Source organism: Otolemur garnettii, unplaced genomic scaffold (assembly GCF_000181295.1).
Source record: "Otolemur garnettii isolate 467f Iridium unplaced genomic scaffold, OtoGar3 scaffold00021, whole genome shotgun sequence".
NCBI lineage: Eukaryota > Metazoa > Chordata > Mammalia > Primates > Galagidae > Otolemur > Otolemur garnettii.
Genome location: NW_003852416.1, coordinates 3,579,182 through 3,597,450, shown reverse-complemented (window position 1 = coordinate 3,597,450; position 18,269 = coordinate 3,579,182). Strand labels below are relative to the sequence as shown.

The following is an 18,269-nucleotide window of genomic DNA, read 5'->3' as shown; positions in this document are numbered from 1 at the left end:
GGCCCATGGGCCACATGCAACCTGCCTAGGACATTTATCTGGCCCACAGGGTGTTTGCAGCCACCTTGTCCTGGGGCTCACAGTCCAGCCCTCCAACTGTCTGAGGGACAGTGAACTGGCCCCTGTTTAAAAAGTTTGAGGACCCCTGCTCTATGGAGTTCAAAGGCAAGTGAGTGGGTTTACACAGGGTTCACTATTTCATGCCACTGCATGTGTCCTTAAAACAAATTGTTCCAAGCTCCCCCAAATACATATTATCTTCTAATTTTTATAATTCTTTTTATAGTTAATTTTTAGTCCACCTAGAATTTCTTTTGGTGAATGGTATGCTAAGAATCAGCTTAATTTTCTCCATTTATACTAGCAATTTTCATTAAATACTCCATCACAGCCAAAATGATTTCAAAAAGTACCTTTAACAAACTCTAAATTCTTAAAAGCACTTGTTTTTATTTTTTAAACTATTTTCCATTAACTTCTCTATGTGTGTATCAGTGTAACTATTTTAACTGCTTTTTTTTTTTTAAAGTGATGTATGGTGGCACCTATAGCTCAGTGGGTAGGGCGCCGGCCATACACCCAGGCTGCTGGATTCGAACCCAGCCCAGGCCTCCTAAAACAACAATGGCAACAACAACAACAACAACAAATAGCCAGGCATTGTGGTGGGTGCCTGTAGTCCCAGCTAGATGGGAGGCTGAGGCAAGAGAATCGCTTAAGCCTAAGAGTTTGAGGTTGCTGTGAGCTGTGAGCACTCTACCCAAGGCGACAGCTTGAGACTGTCTCAAAAAAAGAGTGCTGTATATTTTGGTACATTAAGTGCCTTCTACTTTTTGCTCTTTCAATAAAGATTCTATTCTTACCTGTCTGTACTTAATATATTTTTAAAAATATATTAAAAATAAATGCTGTTTGATATTTGGATTGGCTTTGCACTAAATTTACATATTAATTCAAAAAGAACTGATGTGTCTTCCACAGTCCAAATGTTCTTCCTACCAAGTGCTTACAAGCCCCTCTGCCCGTTTCTTCCCACTCCACACCCCAAAGGACACCAAGATCAGGGAAGTTGTGTTACTAATTCTTTGTTTATGGTTTTACTACACGTGGTGCATCCCTAACCAACACACTTAGTTGTTTGTTTGTGAACTTTATATAAAGGACTGGCTCCATTCTTCTGGTTTGCTTCTTTCACTTGATGTGTTTTCTGAGATGCACCCATGTTGACCATGGCAGTATGATGCCCTTACCAACCACAGAATTCCCCAGCACAAACATACCTGATTTATCAAGTGTACAGCAGATGGGCGTCTGGCTCCCTCTTTCCTTCTTTGTGGTTATTATAGGTAATGCTGTACTCGTGCCTACGAATTCCAAATATAGTGGGCTACAAAAGACACTTGTGTTCAACTCTGCTAACACTGTTCGCCAGAACTGTGGTACTAATTTATACGCGGATGAAGCTTCCTATTGGCATAGAACTTTTTATAATTTTTGTAAATTTGGTGGCTAGGAAATATTTATGGTTTTAATGTGCATTTCCTGTGTCCTAATAAGGCTGCCCATCTTCACGTTTCTTCTATGAAATGCCTGCCTGTGTTTCACATTCATCTCTCTCAGGTTATTACTGATCTGCAATCAGGTGCTCACAACGGTAATGAAGTTGTGCATATGTTGTGAATACCTGTATCTTATTCCAAATTGGCCTCATTTTTTCATTCTATGGCACATTTGGTAAGCAAAAATACTTACTATAATGTAGCTGAATTAATTGATGGGTTGTGTGTTTTTTTTTTCTTTAAAGATATGCGGGTCTTGCTTTGTTACCCAGGCCAGAGTGCAGCGGCACAATCCACAGCTCACTACAGCACCAAACTTTTGGCCCCGATACTCCCACCCCCGCCTTCCAAATAGCTGATCTACAGAGTGCCACCCCACCCAGCTAATGATTTTCATTTTTGTTTTAAAGAGATGTGGATCTCACTATGCTGTAGGTTGGTCTTGAACTCCTGGCCTCAAATGATCCTACCACCTCAGTTCCTAAGTAGCCGCCACACCCAGACGATCTGCATTTTCTATATCTTGTTTATGAAATCCTTCCATTCCCCAAAGCCATTGTTTTAATCACTGTGTTTTTTACTGAGTTTTATAATCCCATAATGCCAGTTCTCCTCACACTCCATTCAAGAATGTCTTGGGTATTCTTGGCCCTTTGCTCTTCCATTTATATTTTAGGATCAGTTCATCAAGTTTCATAATGAAAACTATTGGGGTTTTTATTAGAATTGCACTGAATCTATTAACCAATTTGAAAAAGAGTTGAGTTCTAGATAATATGGGGTCTTCTTAGTCATCACATTCCTCCATTTATTAAGGTCCATAAAGTTTTCATTCTAAAAAAAATGTTTTCTCATTAAGAGCTACGTACTTTTTAATTAATATTTATTCTTATTTTGTGTAACTTATTCCTACTATAAATTGTATTTCTTAATTATACTTAAAAATTTTTAAACCCATTACTGCTTGTAGCTACTACATAAAGAGATAAACTGACATGTGCATACTGATTTTGTCCCAGCAACCTTGATAAATTCTTAAGTCTTCTAATTTGCCTTGTAGACTCTTTGAATTTGCATAGACAATCTGGTCCCACAACTTTAATCCATTAATATATGAGTCACGATGATCTATTTTCTAATATTAATCCAATCTTGTTATTCCTTAGATAAATCCAATGTGGTCAACATTTGTTATACTTAAAATAGCATAGTTGTTAGTTTTGGTGTACAAAAAATGCTTATTTTCCTACTGAAAGGTATATATAGAGGTGTATAAAGGTACACCTGACCTTTGAAAAACATGGTTTGAACTTTGCAGGTCCACTTACATGCAGATTTTTCTCAATAAATACAGTCGGCCTTCTACATCTTTGGGTTCTGCTTCTATAATCAAAGGTAGATCAATAATATAGTATTCACATGATGTGAAACCCATGTATATAAAGGGTTGAGTGTGGGACTTGAATATGGGTGGACCTTAGTGTCTGGGGGCAGTGGTCCTGGAACTAATCCCCTGAGGATGCAGATGGACTGTATATCCATCAGATTAAATTCACTGACTAGACTATTTAAATCTATGTCCTCAATAATCTTAATAATTTGGTCTTCTATGCCCACTGTATTGGTGGATAGATCTACTTCTCCTTGTAGTTGTGTCCAATTTTTCTTTATATATTTTGAGGACTATTACTAGACACTTAGGTGCATTATTAGAAAGTTTAGAACTGTTATACCTTATTGGCTCTCTACCACTAATAATTTAAGGAGGGTTTATTTATTAATATGGGAAAATAGTTTCAAAAAAATAACCTACCCAAGAACTCAGTTAAGCCAAGATAAATATTTGCTCTCAGATTCTATGATATTCTTTCCACTACCACATTTTTGAAATTCAAATTGTTTTAGAATTTTAGATTAGGAGAAATAAGCCAATAGGAGAAATAAATTAAATACATATAAGCAAGGTGGTGCCGGTAGTTCAGTGCGTAGGGCGCCAGCCACATACACTGAGGCTGGCAGTTCGAACCCGGCGAGGGCCTGCTAAAACAACAATGACAACAACAACAAAAATAGCCAGGCATTGTGGTGGATGCCTGTAGTCCCAGCTACTTGGGAGGCTGAGGCAAGGGAATCGCTTAAGCCCAAGAATTTGAGGTGGCTGTGAGCTGTGACACCACAGAACTCTACCCAAGGTGACAGCTTGAGACTCTGTCTCAAAAACAAAAAATATATATATGTAAACACAGAACTGGTTCTAATAGAAAAGTTTTATACTCAGTTAAAAAAAATCTGTTGAAAAAAGGGAGAGGGTTTAAATAGCACCCTACTTGACTGGGGAGTTAGAGGAGAGTGAAACCTGACAGGGAAACTGTCAGGTGACTTAAATGTGAAGAAAAAGAAAAGATAAAGTCACTGAATTTTACTATGTGCAGTAACCAAAAAGTAGATAACATTATGACAGAGCTAAGGTTAAAAAAAAAGGGGGGGGGGCGAGAATCGGTATCCTGACAACATTGTAAGAAAGGAACTCTTCTAAAAAGACAGCAAGAGAAACTAAAATCATAGTTACAAAAAACCTAGGGGATACTAATTTCACAGCAAGAAAACACATGATTATAGACAAAGCATGGTACAATAAATGCAAAACACTCCCCCCAAAATCTGAAAGTTTTCGTTGAAAAGGCCACAAAAGAAACTATGCCAGTGCTAGACAAAAAGAAAAACTATTAATACATATACATCAATATATGTATATGTACTATATATGTATACAGAATATGTAACATGTATATATGTATATGTGTCTACATATATAGTAACACAGAGTTTTTCAGTGATACAGAGGTCAAGATCAACACTCACCCTGCAGGCTAATTAAATATGGCAACAGATGTGCTGGATTTGGTTATAATTTCAGAGGAATTATGAATATACTGTAAGCAAAATCAAATGTTCTGTACTTACTGTAAGGAAGTTTCAGGGAGCCATATATCAAGGCCAAGGGCATCTGTACAAGGTCTATATATAACATAACAAGGCCAAGGACATCTGTACAAGATTTATTTCATTAACCACAATATTTTAGAGTGATAACACATACCCTAATACAGAAAGAATGATTCAAAATCCACCAAGAGTTAAAGGTCAAGAGCCAAAGTCAGTGGCTTTATATCCTAGGTCAATAAGAGTTTCACCACCATTTGGGGTTTTTTGATTAATAAAAGAGTTGATGTACAGAACACCCTGTTCTGAGCTCACCATGACTTCTGACAAACAAGCACCACCAGGGGACTAGACTTCATTGCTTCATCCTTGCTCTGGCTGTGCTGGTAGGTGGCAAAAAAGCCTCTTGCCAGTCCTTGACCTCCAAATTATTCATAAGCATTCCTGTTTATTCCACAGCTCCCCACAACATCACATTTGAATAATTTCTCCTGAAGTGCATGGCTGTAATATTGACAAATAAGACTAATGAGAGAGCAAGTAAATTGCTATCTGTTTAACAAAACACACCCTTCTAAGAGAATATCCACAAGTCTTATTGCATTTGGTACATAGTCACAACATTGAAATGACATATGAGAATCAATACAAAATATTTATTTTTTTCCAAACCACAGACTTGTTAACCCCAGGGCCACACTATAAACTTCCCAGAATTGTAAGCCATTAACATTTCTCGAAACAATTCAGTCCAACCAGAAATGAAGATAATTTTCAACCAGCAGGGGTGCACTATATAGCAGGTTACTGTAAAAACAGATTTCTGATTAGCATTTTCTCTGATTCTCCCACAGCCACTCCATAAGCAGTAACAGTGTATGTGCTCAATCCACTCGGCTCTGAAGAGAGGTTCAAATTAGGATCTCCGCCAGTGGAGGAGAGGTGTCAGTGACAATTTCAGTTAATCAACCACAGAAACAAAAGAGGAATCATTTCACTTGGAAAAGAACAGGGCTCCTTTTATATATTCTAGGGGCCAGAAACTAGGGCGATTTCAACAGAGTAATGAAAAACAACAGGATAGTAATTTTTCCCTGAACTCCTACGACCTCCATTTTAACATCTGGTAAGTGAACTTCATCTTATACAGTCTTATTGAAAACAGTAATCACAACCAAAAAGGTCCTATGAACCTCTTATAGGTGTCACATCAAGGGACTGACATTCTGACCTTAAATTTTTAGGTCCCCTTAAGAGGCCCAGACTTGGATTAAAGTAAACATTATTCCAAGCTAAAAAGCCCAATGAGACAACATAAAAAGTCAACTCAAAACATCTGAACAATGGCTGGATAACTAATGTAGGTTTTTTTGTTTTGCTTTTTAGTTGTAAAGCTTTTCAATATCTCAGATTAGTGTATATTCATAAAACAATGCTCAGTTATTTTAATAATAGCTGCTTATTAAACAATTGAATTTTAGCTCAAGGGCAATACCTTTTGCATAATAATCACAGAAATAATTAACTACTATAAATCAGAAAAAAAATAGAAGAAAATATAGCCACCCTCTAAGAGAACAAAATCTGGAAGGGTTACTGTTTAAAGGGATTAAGGATTATTTAAATACTATGATACAAGTGTGCCTGCTCACTTTATAACTGCAGAAACCAATTTTGTTTGCTGGATCACCATTACCTTTGCTAGTACATGCCTGGACCACTACTTAGAACTTAGAAGTTCCTCTTAGAACTTAGTTAGAAGTTACTTTTGTTCTGAAAACCATTCAAATCCCTTGTTTGGTCAGTATAGCATACTGAGAGGTGATATGTGCAAACTCTTCCTGAGGAATTATTTATGTGTGCAAATTTGCAACCCAACAGAAAGCATGGCAGATAGCAAGGGAGTGGCAGCTGTACGGGTCTAGCACTGGAAGACATATGTACAGTGCTCATGGCCATGGGCATCTATTCTGCAATCTCATCTACCCACAAATTAGCTTTCATCCTAGACCTCCTAAAAAGGCAAGTTAACTGCTGCAAACTTACAAACGGGGAAGGAAAAAAAGTAACTCTGCCACAAAATTTAACAATGCACAACTTGTGCGTTCAGGTTTTCTTCTTAACTGTGCCTAAGAACTGTATCAGGCTAAGAGTCACAACATTAGGTTTTGCTTTCTGCCCTAAAGAAAATGGAACAGTGATTCATGTTTGGTTAGGGTACAGCTGTGATAACAGAGGTCATGAGATGACACCATTACTGAAGCTTAATGCCGACCCTTAAAATACATACCGTCTTTCAAAACAATTACCTTCTATTTACTATTACACACCATTATTTCAAGGTGTCTAACTTGGCTTTATTTCTTAAGGGTCTGGTTTCAAGCTGCACATACATACTTAGTTTAGCCAATCAACTGCATGTGTTGACTAACTTGATAATGAATCTACATGTACCATTTTCTGTCTTTAATGGTTTGGGCCTTCAATGATTTGGTGCTAAAGCTAGGATTTCACCGGGTAGAAAAACTATACTGTACTGGCAAGCATATAAGAAAACACAAGAAGAAAATACTTTCTGGCAAATAATTTTTAGTCAATACAAAATGGCAGGGGATGGGGGTGGAAAATTTTATTTCTTTTCACGATGCAAACTAAGAATTCTGTCAATAATCCCCAAAAAAGGCGAGTCAATTTCAAGAAATAGGTTCTTCATACTGCAATGTACCTCAGAGGGGCTCAAGATGATGAGTAACAACACCCAGGGCCACGTGTACGCCCTTTCTAGAGTGCCTTCCAACCATGGATTTGTAGTACCAAGCCCTGATCACTGTGCAAAAATTTAGAGAAATTAAATTTTGCAAATTTTACTTTGCCAACTTTTTGTTAATATATACACAATAAAAGGATATAAAATATTTCTCCATTAACTTAATGCAAAAGCATCTAAGGATTTTAATGCCAAGTCACATCATTAATGCAATGCTTTTGAAGGGAAGATTCTTCTGTTGGTCAAAAATGAATGTTCTTTCCCACAAAAAGCACTTGGGTGTATTATTAGGATCCCAAAGAATTCACCTACATTTAAAGAAATGTTTCTGGCAGAATTATTATTAAAACCACTCAAGAAAGATTTCTGTTCCAGGTGCTAATTATACAGGTGCTAATTATAAGCCTGCAGTAAGCATTCCATTGAAAAAAGTAAAATCAGATCATCATGATAAAATGGAACTCTTCCTTGATAACAGAAATGTTAATGGTGTATCACATTTAACTGTACAGGTCATAGGGAGAGCCAGTATAAAGTCTTACAGTAATTGTGTTCATCAATGCAATCCAAGATGCTTACAGAGTTAAATGAGTCCAATTAAAGTCCTCCACAAAATCCACCAACTCTGGTCAATGAGTATTTAAAAAATAAATTTGACAACCTTGACTTTTACTTCTCTGCATAATGATTTTACAGATCAAGAACTTCTAACATTAGATAACTGACTGCTCCCAACATCCCACTTCAAACTCTCCCACCCACCCCTCTTCCCCAAAATGGCAAACTTATCTGACAGAGGAACCTATATGAAAAACATTCAAATCATAAGTGTTACAGTGTCCCTGGCATATCTTCCTTTTTCCGCTCAAGTTCACTGAAGAGGTAAATACTATTAGTGTGACACAGCCCAATAGAGTGAAGCATATGGCTCAATTTAGATTCAGCAAAATTCAGAAGAAAAAAGTATTTTTCTGTTGCCACATCTTTCTATTGTTGTCTTTCAAAACCAGCTGGAATAAGCTTCAGAGACTATTATGAAGAACTAAATAAACAGCACTGCGGGTAGGGAGGAATAAAATACAGCTTTGCCACAGCTGGAGGGAGCCTTAAAACAGCAGTGCTACTTCTTCATGACATTCGAATATGTTTAAAAGATGCAGACTGCAGACTTTTTAAGAGCAATTACCTCACTCATTTAAAATGAAATGGATCAAGAACCCCATACATTGATTATATTTGGATTTAGTAACTATCTGCTTCCTAGAGCATCACAGGAAGCAGCCTCTCAACAACATTCAAAGGGGCACTTTAGTGCTAACGTACTGCCCACCCCTAAACTAGATTATTGCCAATATTCTGCAGCTGGGGAAGCCTGTTACGTGACAGAGGAAATGGAAATGCTCTACAAGAGTTGGTCCCCAACATTAATACAAACACACTCTGTCAAAGCAAGGGCAAATATGACGAACCTGCAACAGGTTTCTATTTTCCCACTTACTTAGCATCCTGCTACAAAGTCACACCTGCCATCTTTGCGGGTTAATTTGGAACACCAAAAACTTCTCCAGGAGGCATTTGTGAGTTTGACAACATGGTTACACAGTTGCAAAGTGCACAAAGCTCAAGGCACAGAGGAGAAAAAGTTGTGAACTGATGGGACATTCCAGTAAAAGCGGAGTTAGCATTTAAGGTTTCTAATGCCAAACAAAGACCAACTCTTTTAAAGGGGGATGTTTTGATTATGGGTGACAAATACTGTATTGTAATGATCTGCTTGATTTTAAAGCAAAAGATACCTTTGACATGTGAAACCGATACACAGAAATGCCAAGTCCACAATTAACAAAACAAGTGCTTCAAAAAAAAAAAAGATGCTTCTGCTTTTATATTTTTGGAGGAAGCTGCTGATTTTGGCTGTCGGATTTCACTTAGCAATGGTCACTTTCTAAGATGCGTGCTCCTCATAGAATCTATACATAAATGCATTAGAAGATTGTCCCATTTCAAAATCACCCCAAGTCTAGCAGCAACTGTTTTTATGTTTTTGTTTTTTGTTAATTTTTTGTTTTGTAAAATTACAAACCAAAGTAAGAAGTCCAACATCCTCTTCTAAGAACAGCTTTGTGACAGAGCTCCTGAGTGTCTGCAGGCCCCAGCTGTGCTCTGAAAAGTCTCTGCAGTTCCAGTGTGTCCTCTTTTCAGGAAAGCACTTCCAATACATTCACTATCTGTACCCCCTGGAACTTGCACATGCGGACGAGCTGTCTGAAAAAATGTCAGAACAATAAACAGTATGAATTGCAGACAACATTTGATAATGGCAGGAATCTATTTACTCAACACACATTTCTCACACCTTTCCCAATCCCTTAAAACCATGTGGCTTGGCAGGAAGTGCAAAGGGGCGGGGATTATCATCATATTATCCTAGTAGAGACTAAAGAATTTGGTGGCTTCATGATAGCTGCCTGAGAACCACCACCAACTGGACTTCAGAGCTGCCACAGCTTGCAGAACAGCCTGACCACGATCAGACACCATCAAGAACATTGTGGATACGATCACATTTACTGCAATTACCACCACGAGCTGCCTTCCATCATAAAACCATCAAAATGGGAAGTAACATTATTACTTACTATAAGCCAACTCATCCCCAGCTCTCTTCCGGGACTGGTCACCTCTGGGGATAAGAAAAGACAATGCAGTCAACAGTATTGACTTCACATACAAAACAGGAGAACCAAATTGACATATGTGATAATGGAAACACTGCAGATGCTTCAGTTGCTTCAGTTCTAACCCACAAAGCTACCTTATAATAGACATTAAACTTAAACTGCATCATTTATAACCTGAATATTCTTAGCTAAAGGGAGCTGTCTTTTTAATAAAGGATCATCTGTAAAGATGGTTTACACTGAGTTCTAGAAACAAGTTCAAACTAAAATATGCCTTTGAAGATAAACCCGGGTTCTACTGTCAACAACCTTACCTGCATATATTAAAGACAATTTCAAATATAAAATAGAGACGATAACTAAAAATCTTTCCCTAAACTCCCTATTTTGAAACCAAAAACTGCTTAAGCCTCTGGAAAAAAAAATCTCACAATCTTAATGTATCTTAATTTTCTTTTTTGCAGGTGGAAAACATGAACCTTGACTTATTTAAACAGCTGATCCTCAAATACACACAAAAGTTCCACGTCCACTTTTGAGTTAAGATAATAGAAGCTGTAAGTAAGTTCTAGGCTACCTATCAATCCTGTTTCTGTCTCTCCAGCTTCTCAGATAATAATCCAGACAAATGACTAAAATGCTTAAGAAATGAGTAATAATAACTAGCTTTTTCTTCTTCAGTCTCTTGGCAGAATTTTTACAGTTGATCTCTTCCTTCCTGAAAACATTTTTCCCATGGGGCTTCACACACTCCCAATCTTCCTTCCACCCTCCCTTTCCAGTTTCCTCTGTTGGCTCTGACCCAGTCTGTCCCTGGCCACCTTTTCTTCTCCATGGACATTCTTCTTAGTTTAGGATGGTGAGCACACCAACTCTGTAGTTTTGCTTACTTTGGACATGCCAGAGTCTCCCAGATTTCTATGCCCAGCTCTAATTTCCTGCTCACACTCCAGATCTGTAGGTCCCACTACCTTGTCCCCATGTCCACTGGATGACTAGACATACTGCCAGTTTACCACAGCCGGAATCCCCCCGTCCTCAGTCTTCCATCTTGATGAACAGCACTCCCATCCACCCAATCACCTGGGCCAAAGTCCTCCTCCCCCATCATCTTTTTTTAATTAAATCATAGTGTACATTAATACTATCATGGGGTACAGTTGTACTGTTTCTGTATACAATGTGAAATACTTTCATCCAACTGGTTAACACAGCCTTCATGTCTTTTTCTTAGTTATTGTGTTAAGACATTTATATTCTACATTTAGAGAGATTCACATGTACCCTATGGGACGAACCATAGGCGTGATCCCACCAATCACTCTTCCTCCACCCACCCCACCCAATCACCTGGGCCAAAGTCCTCCCCTCCCCCATCATCCTTGATTTCCTCTTTCCCTTCACTGTGGAGGATACTGACCTAAAACATTATCCAAAATCATCCACTCCTCACCAACTCCACTGCTACAATCCCAATCCAACCACTATCTTCTCTTCTCCATACAACTGCATGAGCCCTATTATTAGTCTAGACCAGCGGTTCCCAACCTGTGGGTCATGACCCACAGGAACTATAATAAAGGGTCATGGCATTAGGAAGGTTGAGAACCACTGGTCTAGACAAAAGCCAAGCCATAAGAAAGATTAGTTTCACAGTGGCTTCCCATTACAGATAAAATCAATTCTACTCCATTTTCCCAGCCCAGTGACATGTCTCCTGCCTACCTCTCCAATCTCATCTTCTGTCTCTGCTCACTATGCTTCAGCCACCTGGCTCTCTGTCCTTTGGAACTGGTCAGCACTTTTGCACTTACTACCTCCTCTGTCTGCAACACTCTCCCCACCCCCGGCAACTACACACCGTCTCCTCACTGTCTATGCCCTGGCTGGACTTCACCTCCTCGGAAGGCATTACCTTATCACACTGGTCACTAACTCTCCATCCCATTCTGTTTGATTTTCCTCATACCACTTATTACTTTTTTTTTTTTTTTTACATATAATTGTCTGTCTTCCAACATAATTTAGAGCCTAAGTTCCACAAAAACAAGAACTGTCCCTGTCTTGTCCAACCCAGTGCCCAGAGTAGTGTCCAGTACAGACACAATAAATACTGGCTGAATTAATAAATCAGTGAATAATGCGCAGATAGTCTCGAAGACAGATTAGAATGCTCGACCAGACAATTACTTCCTGCTTTCCAATAATCTTCTCCCTTTCTTTCTCTGGTTATGTGCAGGATTAGGGCAGAAACCTCTTGCCAAGCCGGATGAAGAAACCTGAAGAGCGGCAGAAGGAGAGTGTTACATGACCTCTGGAGTGCTTTTCTTTAGGCAGAACATTTAGCCTGCACCAGCCTTAGACAGACTAAAGAGCTCCAAACTGACTGGCCCTCATGCCACTTTTCTAACACCTCTGCAGTTAACACTACACATAGCCAAAGCCAACTGAGCATCTTATGTTGTTATTTATACCAGTGTCACCAAGTATTCTAAAACAAATTGAATTAATGATCAACTTTTAGACACAGCCTTCATTCCTGCCCCACTCAGGTTAAAAAAAAAAGTGAACATGGAAAAAATTGCAGATGTGAAAACAACAGAAGGCAGGAAGAAAGAATATAAATGTGACATACAAAAGTGGCTGCTGAAGACGTTATCTAATTCCACAAATCTGGAAAGTGTCTCAAAACTAGACTAATTATTAAATGAAAAAGCGCCAACATGGGGCAAACCTCTGAGCTAAAAGACACAGATTCTTCTTACTTAAGTCACCTATATCTAGTGAACGTTTTCCATAGTGTAATCCCTGACATCAGACACCAAACTGCTGCCCCTCCTCAGTCAATTCAACTATGTGGCCAGAGATAAAAACATACCTTCTATGTCAATTCTAGCTTAAAGTATGTCTACCCTATATTTCCATGCACCTAAATATTGTTTCACAAAATTTCTAGCTCAGATGAGAATCTGTCCACTAACTGCAAAAGAGGACTTTGATACCACTTACATATGATTTCAAAGACTTACTCTGTACCATCCACATTAAAGCTGGGTGCTGCCTATTCAGGACCCCCACATCATGGAAGCAGAACATCATCACCTTACATGAGAAACTTGTTTGCTAAAACATAAAATGACTGCTCCTATCAGAAGAGCCAGTAACAAAATTCTTGTTAGATAGCCTATACTACATTCTCAACTTTTTTTCATCCCTAGACACTATTTTGTCCAAAACAATGCAAGCCAAATAATGATCAAAGAAGACATTAAGTTTGAAAGGGCAGAATGCAAAAGATGCATGCAAAAGAGCAGAGACAACTTTTCCATCAGCTGCTGAGTATGGTGTCTGCACATCCTTTCTGGACTGTGTGAATAGCTCAGAAGTGGGTATGAGAAGGTCAGCTGTGGCAGGGTCCACTCTGTGCAAAGTACCTGTCAGAATAATTTATGGGGCAAACTGTAATCCTCATAGTAAATATATAATGTTTATATTATATATAAATATGAAATATATGTAATGATAATAAAGTTTTAATTTAATTATAAAATCGTCCAATTACGTTTGTAAAATAAAACATTTTAATTTTATCACCTCTTGGAATACTGTCTGACATTTAAATCTCAGTCAGAAATTGTACAAAAGAGGCTTGGCACCTGTAGCCCAGTGGTTAGGGCACTGGCCACATACACTGAGGCCAGTGGGCTTGAACCTGGCCTGGGCCTGCTAAACGATGACAAATGCAACAACAACAAAAAAAAGCGGGGCATTGTGGCAGGTGCCTGTAGTCCCAACTACTTGGGAGGCTGAGGCAAGAGAATCACTTAAGCCCAAGAGTTTGAGGTTGCTGTGAGCAGTGACACCACAGCACTCTACCGACGGTGACATGATAAGACTGTCTCAAAAAAAAAAAAAAAAAGGTCATATGAAAGAATTACACTTTATACCAAAAATCCAAGGCACTTCGTTAAATGTAACCAATGTGGCCTTGGCTGAACAGTGCAAATGTAATGCTACCTGAGGTTATATAAGGACTCAACTACTCATCTCATCCCAAGCAAATCTGACATTAAGAGCTACTACACACCCAGCAGTCCTCCACCTTTTTCTCTTATTCCAGTTCCAAAATCAGGATTAGGGAAATGTCTCACGGCATGTTTAAACAGCCCCATACACTGTTCTGGAAAGAAAATGCAAAGTGCTTGAGAAATCCACAAGTGCCACACTCCTACACTGCTTCACACAAAGAAGCTTTCAGGGGCTGCTGCTGCTTTTTTTTTTTTTAAGACATTAATAAGCTTATCTCCCCAAATAAAAGCAAATTATTAAATAAAACATGAATGAAAGTCAAAAGTGAAAGGCAGCTATAATAAAAAAAACCCATGAATGAAAGCATAAGATTTTAAACTATGGTGAGCTTAGAAAAACCAAAGTTATATTCAGATTTTGCATGTATTAAAAATATTGAAGGAAAACTATTTAACTATTAATTCAAAATACATAAGCTACATAAACAAACCTCTTGAAATCTACACTTTTTAATTAAAATCGTTTTGACTTCTGAACCATATAAATATACTAAGTAGTCTTCAAAAATGAGTAAGTAAAATTAGTATGGCATTAAATGGCCTCATTCTGCACGTGAAAATATTTCTGCGAGAAATACTACAATTAATGTCAGAAATATTACAGTTAATATATGTGACCCCTCTACATGCAGGAGAAAAACTAGCTATTGACACGCTGGCATTTCCCAGTGGCCCTTCCTTTCCCAGTCACAGTACACCAGTCTACCAGGCCTCACTGAGCCCTTCCTGTGTAAGCTGCCGGTGATTACCCAGCGCTCCCACTACTACACAAATTAATACAGGACACAAAAAGGGAATAAATGCCAATCTATGAACCAACAAGCGACAAGTGACCTGATTTCTTCCCTAATCTGTGCTGAAACTGGAGACTTAGTAACAATGACTACAGCCAAGACCAGTCAAGGTTTTCTGAAATTCAGTTTGCCTATTTATCTTTGAAAGATAAATATCCAGCTTTTCTGCCTATGGACACTGCTGAGGAAGCATCATTAAAGTCTCTCTTCCCACTGCTGTCATGTCTAAGTCAGAGTCTCCTAAAGAGCCCGAACAGTTGCAGAAGCTCTTCATTGGAGGGTTGAGCTTTCAAACAACTGGTGAGAGTCTGAGAAGCCATTTTGAGCAATGGGGACCGCTCAGACTTGCATGGTAATGAGAGATCCAAACACCAAGTGCTCCAGGGGCTTTGGGTTTGTCACATACGCAACCATGGAGGAGGTGGATGCAGCAATGAATGCAAGGCCAAAGTAGATGGAAGAGTTGTGGAACCAAAGAGAGCTGTTTCCAGAGAAGATTCACAAAGACCTGGTACCCACTTAACTGTGAAAAAGATCTTCATTGGTGGCATTAAAGAAGATACTGAAGAACATCACTTAAGAGACTATTTTGAACAGTATGGGGAAATGAAGTGATTGAAATCATGACTGACCGAGGCAGTGGCAAGAAGAGGGGCTTTGCTTTTGTTACATATGATGACCATGATTCTGGGGATAAGACTGTCATTCAGAAATATCATACTGTGAATGGCCACAACTGTGAAGTAAGGAAAGCCCTGTCAAAGCAAGAGATGGCTAGTGCTTCGTCCAGTCAAAGAGGTTGAAATGGTTCTGGAAACTTTGGTGGGGGTTGTGGAGGTGGTTTCGGTGGAAATGACAATTTTGGCGGTGAAAGAAACTTCAGTGATCGCGGCGGCTTTGGTGGCAGCCGTGGTCGTGGTCGGTATGGTGGCAGTGGGGATGGCCACAATGGATTTGGTAATCATAGAAGCAATTTTGGAGGTGGTGGAAGTTCTGATTTAACAGAATTTAATGATTTACAACAGTCAGTCACCAAATTTTGGACCCATAAAGGGAGGAGATTTTGGAGGCAGAAGCTCTCGCCCTTATGGTGGTCGCAGCCAATACTTTGCCAAACCACAAAACCAAAGTGGCTATGGTGGTTCCAGTAGCAGCAGGAGCTATGGCAGTGGCATAGGAAAGAAAGCTTAGCAGGAGAGGAGAGCCAGAAAAATGACAGGGAAGCTACAGGTTACAAGAGATTTGTTAACTCAGCCAAGCACAGTGGTAGCAGGGCCTAGCTGCTACAAAGAAGGCATGTTTTAGACAATACTCATGTGTTTGGGCGAAAAACTCCAGGACTGTATTTGTGACTAATTGTATAACAGGTTATTTTAGTTTCTGTTCTATGGAAAGTGTAAAACATTTCCAACAAAGTGCTTTAATGTAGTTTTTTATTTTTTGCACTCATGCTGTTGATTGCTAAATGTTAACAGTCTGATCATGACACTGAATAAATGTCTTTTTAAAAAAGAAAGGAAGATAAATATCCACCCCCTGTCCTAGCCAGATAAGTCAATACACAACCTATTACTTATAGACACAACTATGCATAAAAAATCCCAGGCATATTCCTTTTCACAACTTTTCTCCTGAATGCCAGTAATCCAAATAACAAAAGACATGTGAAAATGCTAAGAGTATACAGATTATGAAAATGTAGGGTATTACTGAAATACTTGGTAATGGAACAGGGTGTTTTCCCATGGGGAATCATAAAAATTTTATATTAATGCATTGTAGTTGAAGAATATATTCTGCAAGATTTTCTGGGGTACCACGATGAGTTACAAAAAATTTAGAAAAACTAGCAAAGTATACAGGTAGTATATCAAAACCAAGGGAGGCAAATTTTCTAGACATGTAATCAAATACTCAAATTTAAGGGAAAAAACTAGAATTTAGAGCAAAAATGAAAATACTAAATACAAAATTTGAAGTTTCTTTGCCAGTCACAATAGTTCCTTACAACATCATAAAATTTCTACATTGTTTTCCATGTGCTCTGGACTAATAGAAGAAAATCCAACTTGGAAGAGCTCTTGGAGGTTGCCCAACTAACTGCCCACCCCAAACATCCCTTCTTCAAAATGCATGCAATCAAGAACAACTTCCACAAAATCAAAACTCAGCTTATTTCTACAGATAAGGAGCTGACCACTTCTTGCAACAGCACCAGTACCTTTGACTCTTGGACAGTTATTTCTCATTCTAAGAACCTTAACATCTCTTCCAGGCCAAGCCAAAATGGCCTAGGGAAATGTTGGGGGGCGGGGGGGCGGGCACTTGCCTCGTAAAACCATTCTGTATAAGTTCTCTTTGAAGTTTCTGATCTTGAGCAGCATATTCAGAAAGTTCAGATTCCATGGCCGGAGGGAGAATGTTTGGAATAAATTTAGAAAATAAATTTGGAGCCATCTGAACCCACTCTGTGAGGGAAGGAAAAGACTCATTAAGAAAATCATATGGACAAATTATATTAAATGCAAAAGGGAAAGTTTTATTTTATTCAAAGAGTAAAATTATATTAAACTGGGGAACATAAAATGGAAAAACTTAAGGTTAATCCATGCTAGTAAAGAACACACAAAAAAGTGAAATTTCCTTTCCAAAAAGAATTTACAGATTGAAGAAAGCAGATATTTTTGTGTTTTACTGATTTAATAGAATTTAATTAAAATCCCTAGGGAATTTTAAAATTATTCTTATCATAATAGCAAATTCTTCTCTTTTTTTTAAGACAGAGTCTCACTATATTGCTGCCCCCAGCGTAGCGCCATGGCATCACAGCTCACAGCAACCTCAAACTCCTGGGCTTAAGCAATTCTCTTGCCTCAGCCTCCCAAGTAGCTGGAACTACAGGCGCCCGGGTATTTTTTGTTGCAGCTGTCCTTGTTGTTTAGCTGATCCAGGCCAGGTTCGAACCTGCCAGCCTCAGTGTACGTGGCTGGCACCATAACTGCTGTGCTACCAGTGCCAAGCCTATAATAGAAAATTCTAAATATGGAGGAAAAGATGAATGAGATTACCAAAGAATTCTGGGTAGAAGCGAACTTGTGGGGAAGGGGCTTGGTGGAAATGTCAACCCTATTAGCCATTCATTTAAACAACATACTGGCCTCAGAACAGAAAAGCAGAGGTAATGATAGATAAGTAAGCATACTGAGAAAAAAAAGAGAGAGAGATAAAGAGTCAACACAAAAAGAGGGTGAAGGTAGGGAATAAACTGGCCAGTACTTTGAAAACAAAAATCTTTTTTGAACCATGTTAAATTACAGCAAATTAAATATATATAAAGTAAAAGAGACTTAAGTGGTAATCAAATTATTAAGAAAAGATCAAGGCTCGGCGCCTATAGCTCAACCGGCTAAGGCGCCAGCCACGTACACCTAAGGTGG

General features: G+C 38.6%; 1 protein-coding gene and 1 pseudogene across 3 annotated transcripts in view; one reads left to right on the top strand and one right to left on the bottom strand.

Annotated features, from left to right (window-relative positions):
* Positions 1-5,138: 5,138 nt before the first annotated feature.
* The window catches only part of CACUL1 (CDK2 associated cullin domain 1), an 88,675-nt gene continuing 75,544 nt past the window's right edge, over positions 5,139-18,269 (bottom strand). For 2 of the 3 annotated variants that reach the window (XM_023511686.1, XM_023511685.1), the window contains 3 exons: positions 17,162-17,300; positions 9,909-9,952; positions 5,139-9,530 (listed from right to left, as the gene is read on the bottom strand). In XM_023511686.1, coding sequence (XP_023367454.1) covers positions 9,379-9,530; positions 9,909-9,952; positions 17,162-17,300 — 335 coding nt within the window. In that variant the 3' untranslated portion in view covers positions 5,139-9,378. Of the gene's footprint in view, positions 9,535-9,908; positions 9,953-17,161; positions 17,301-18,269 lie in introns of all 3 variants that reach the window. The other variant, XM_003787121.3, reaches the window with a different exon arrangement.
* Positions 15,028-16,023, top strand: LOC100958157 (annotated as a pseudogene).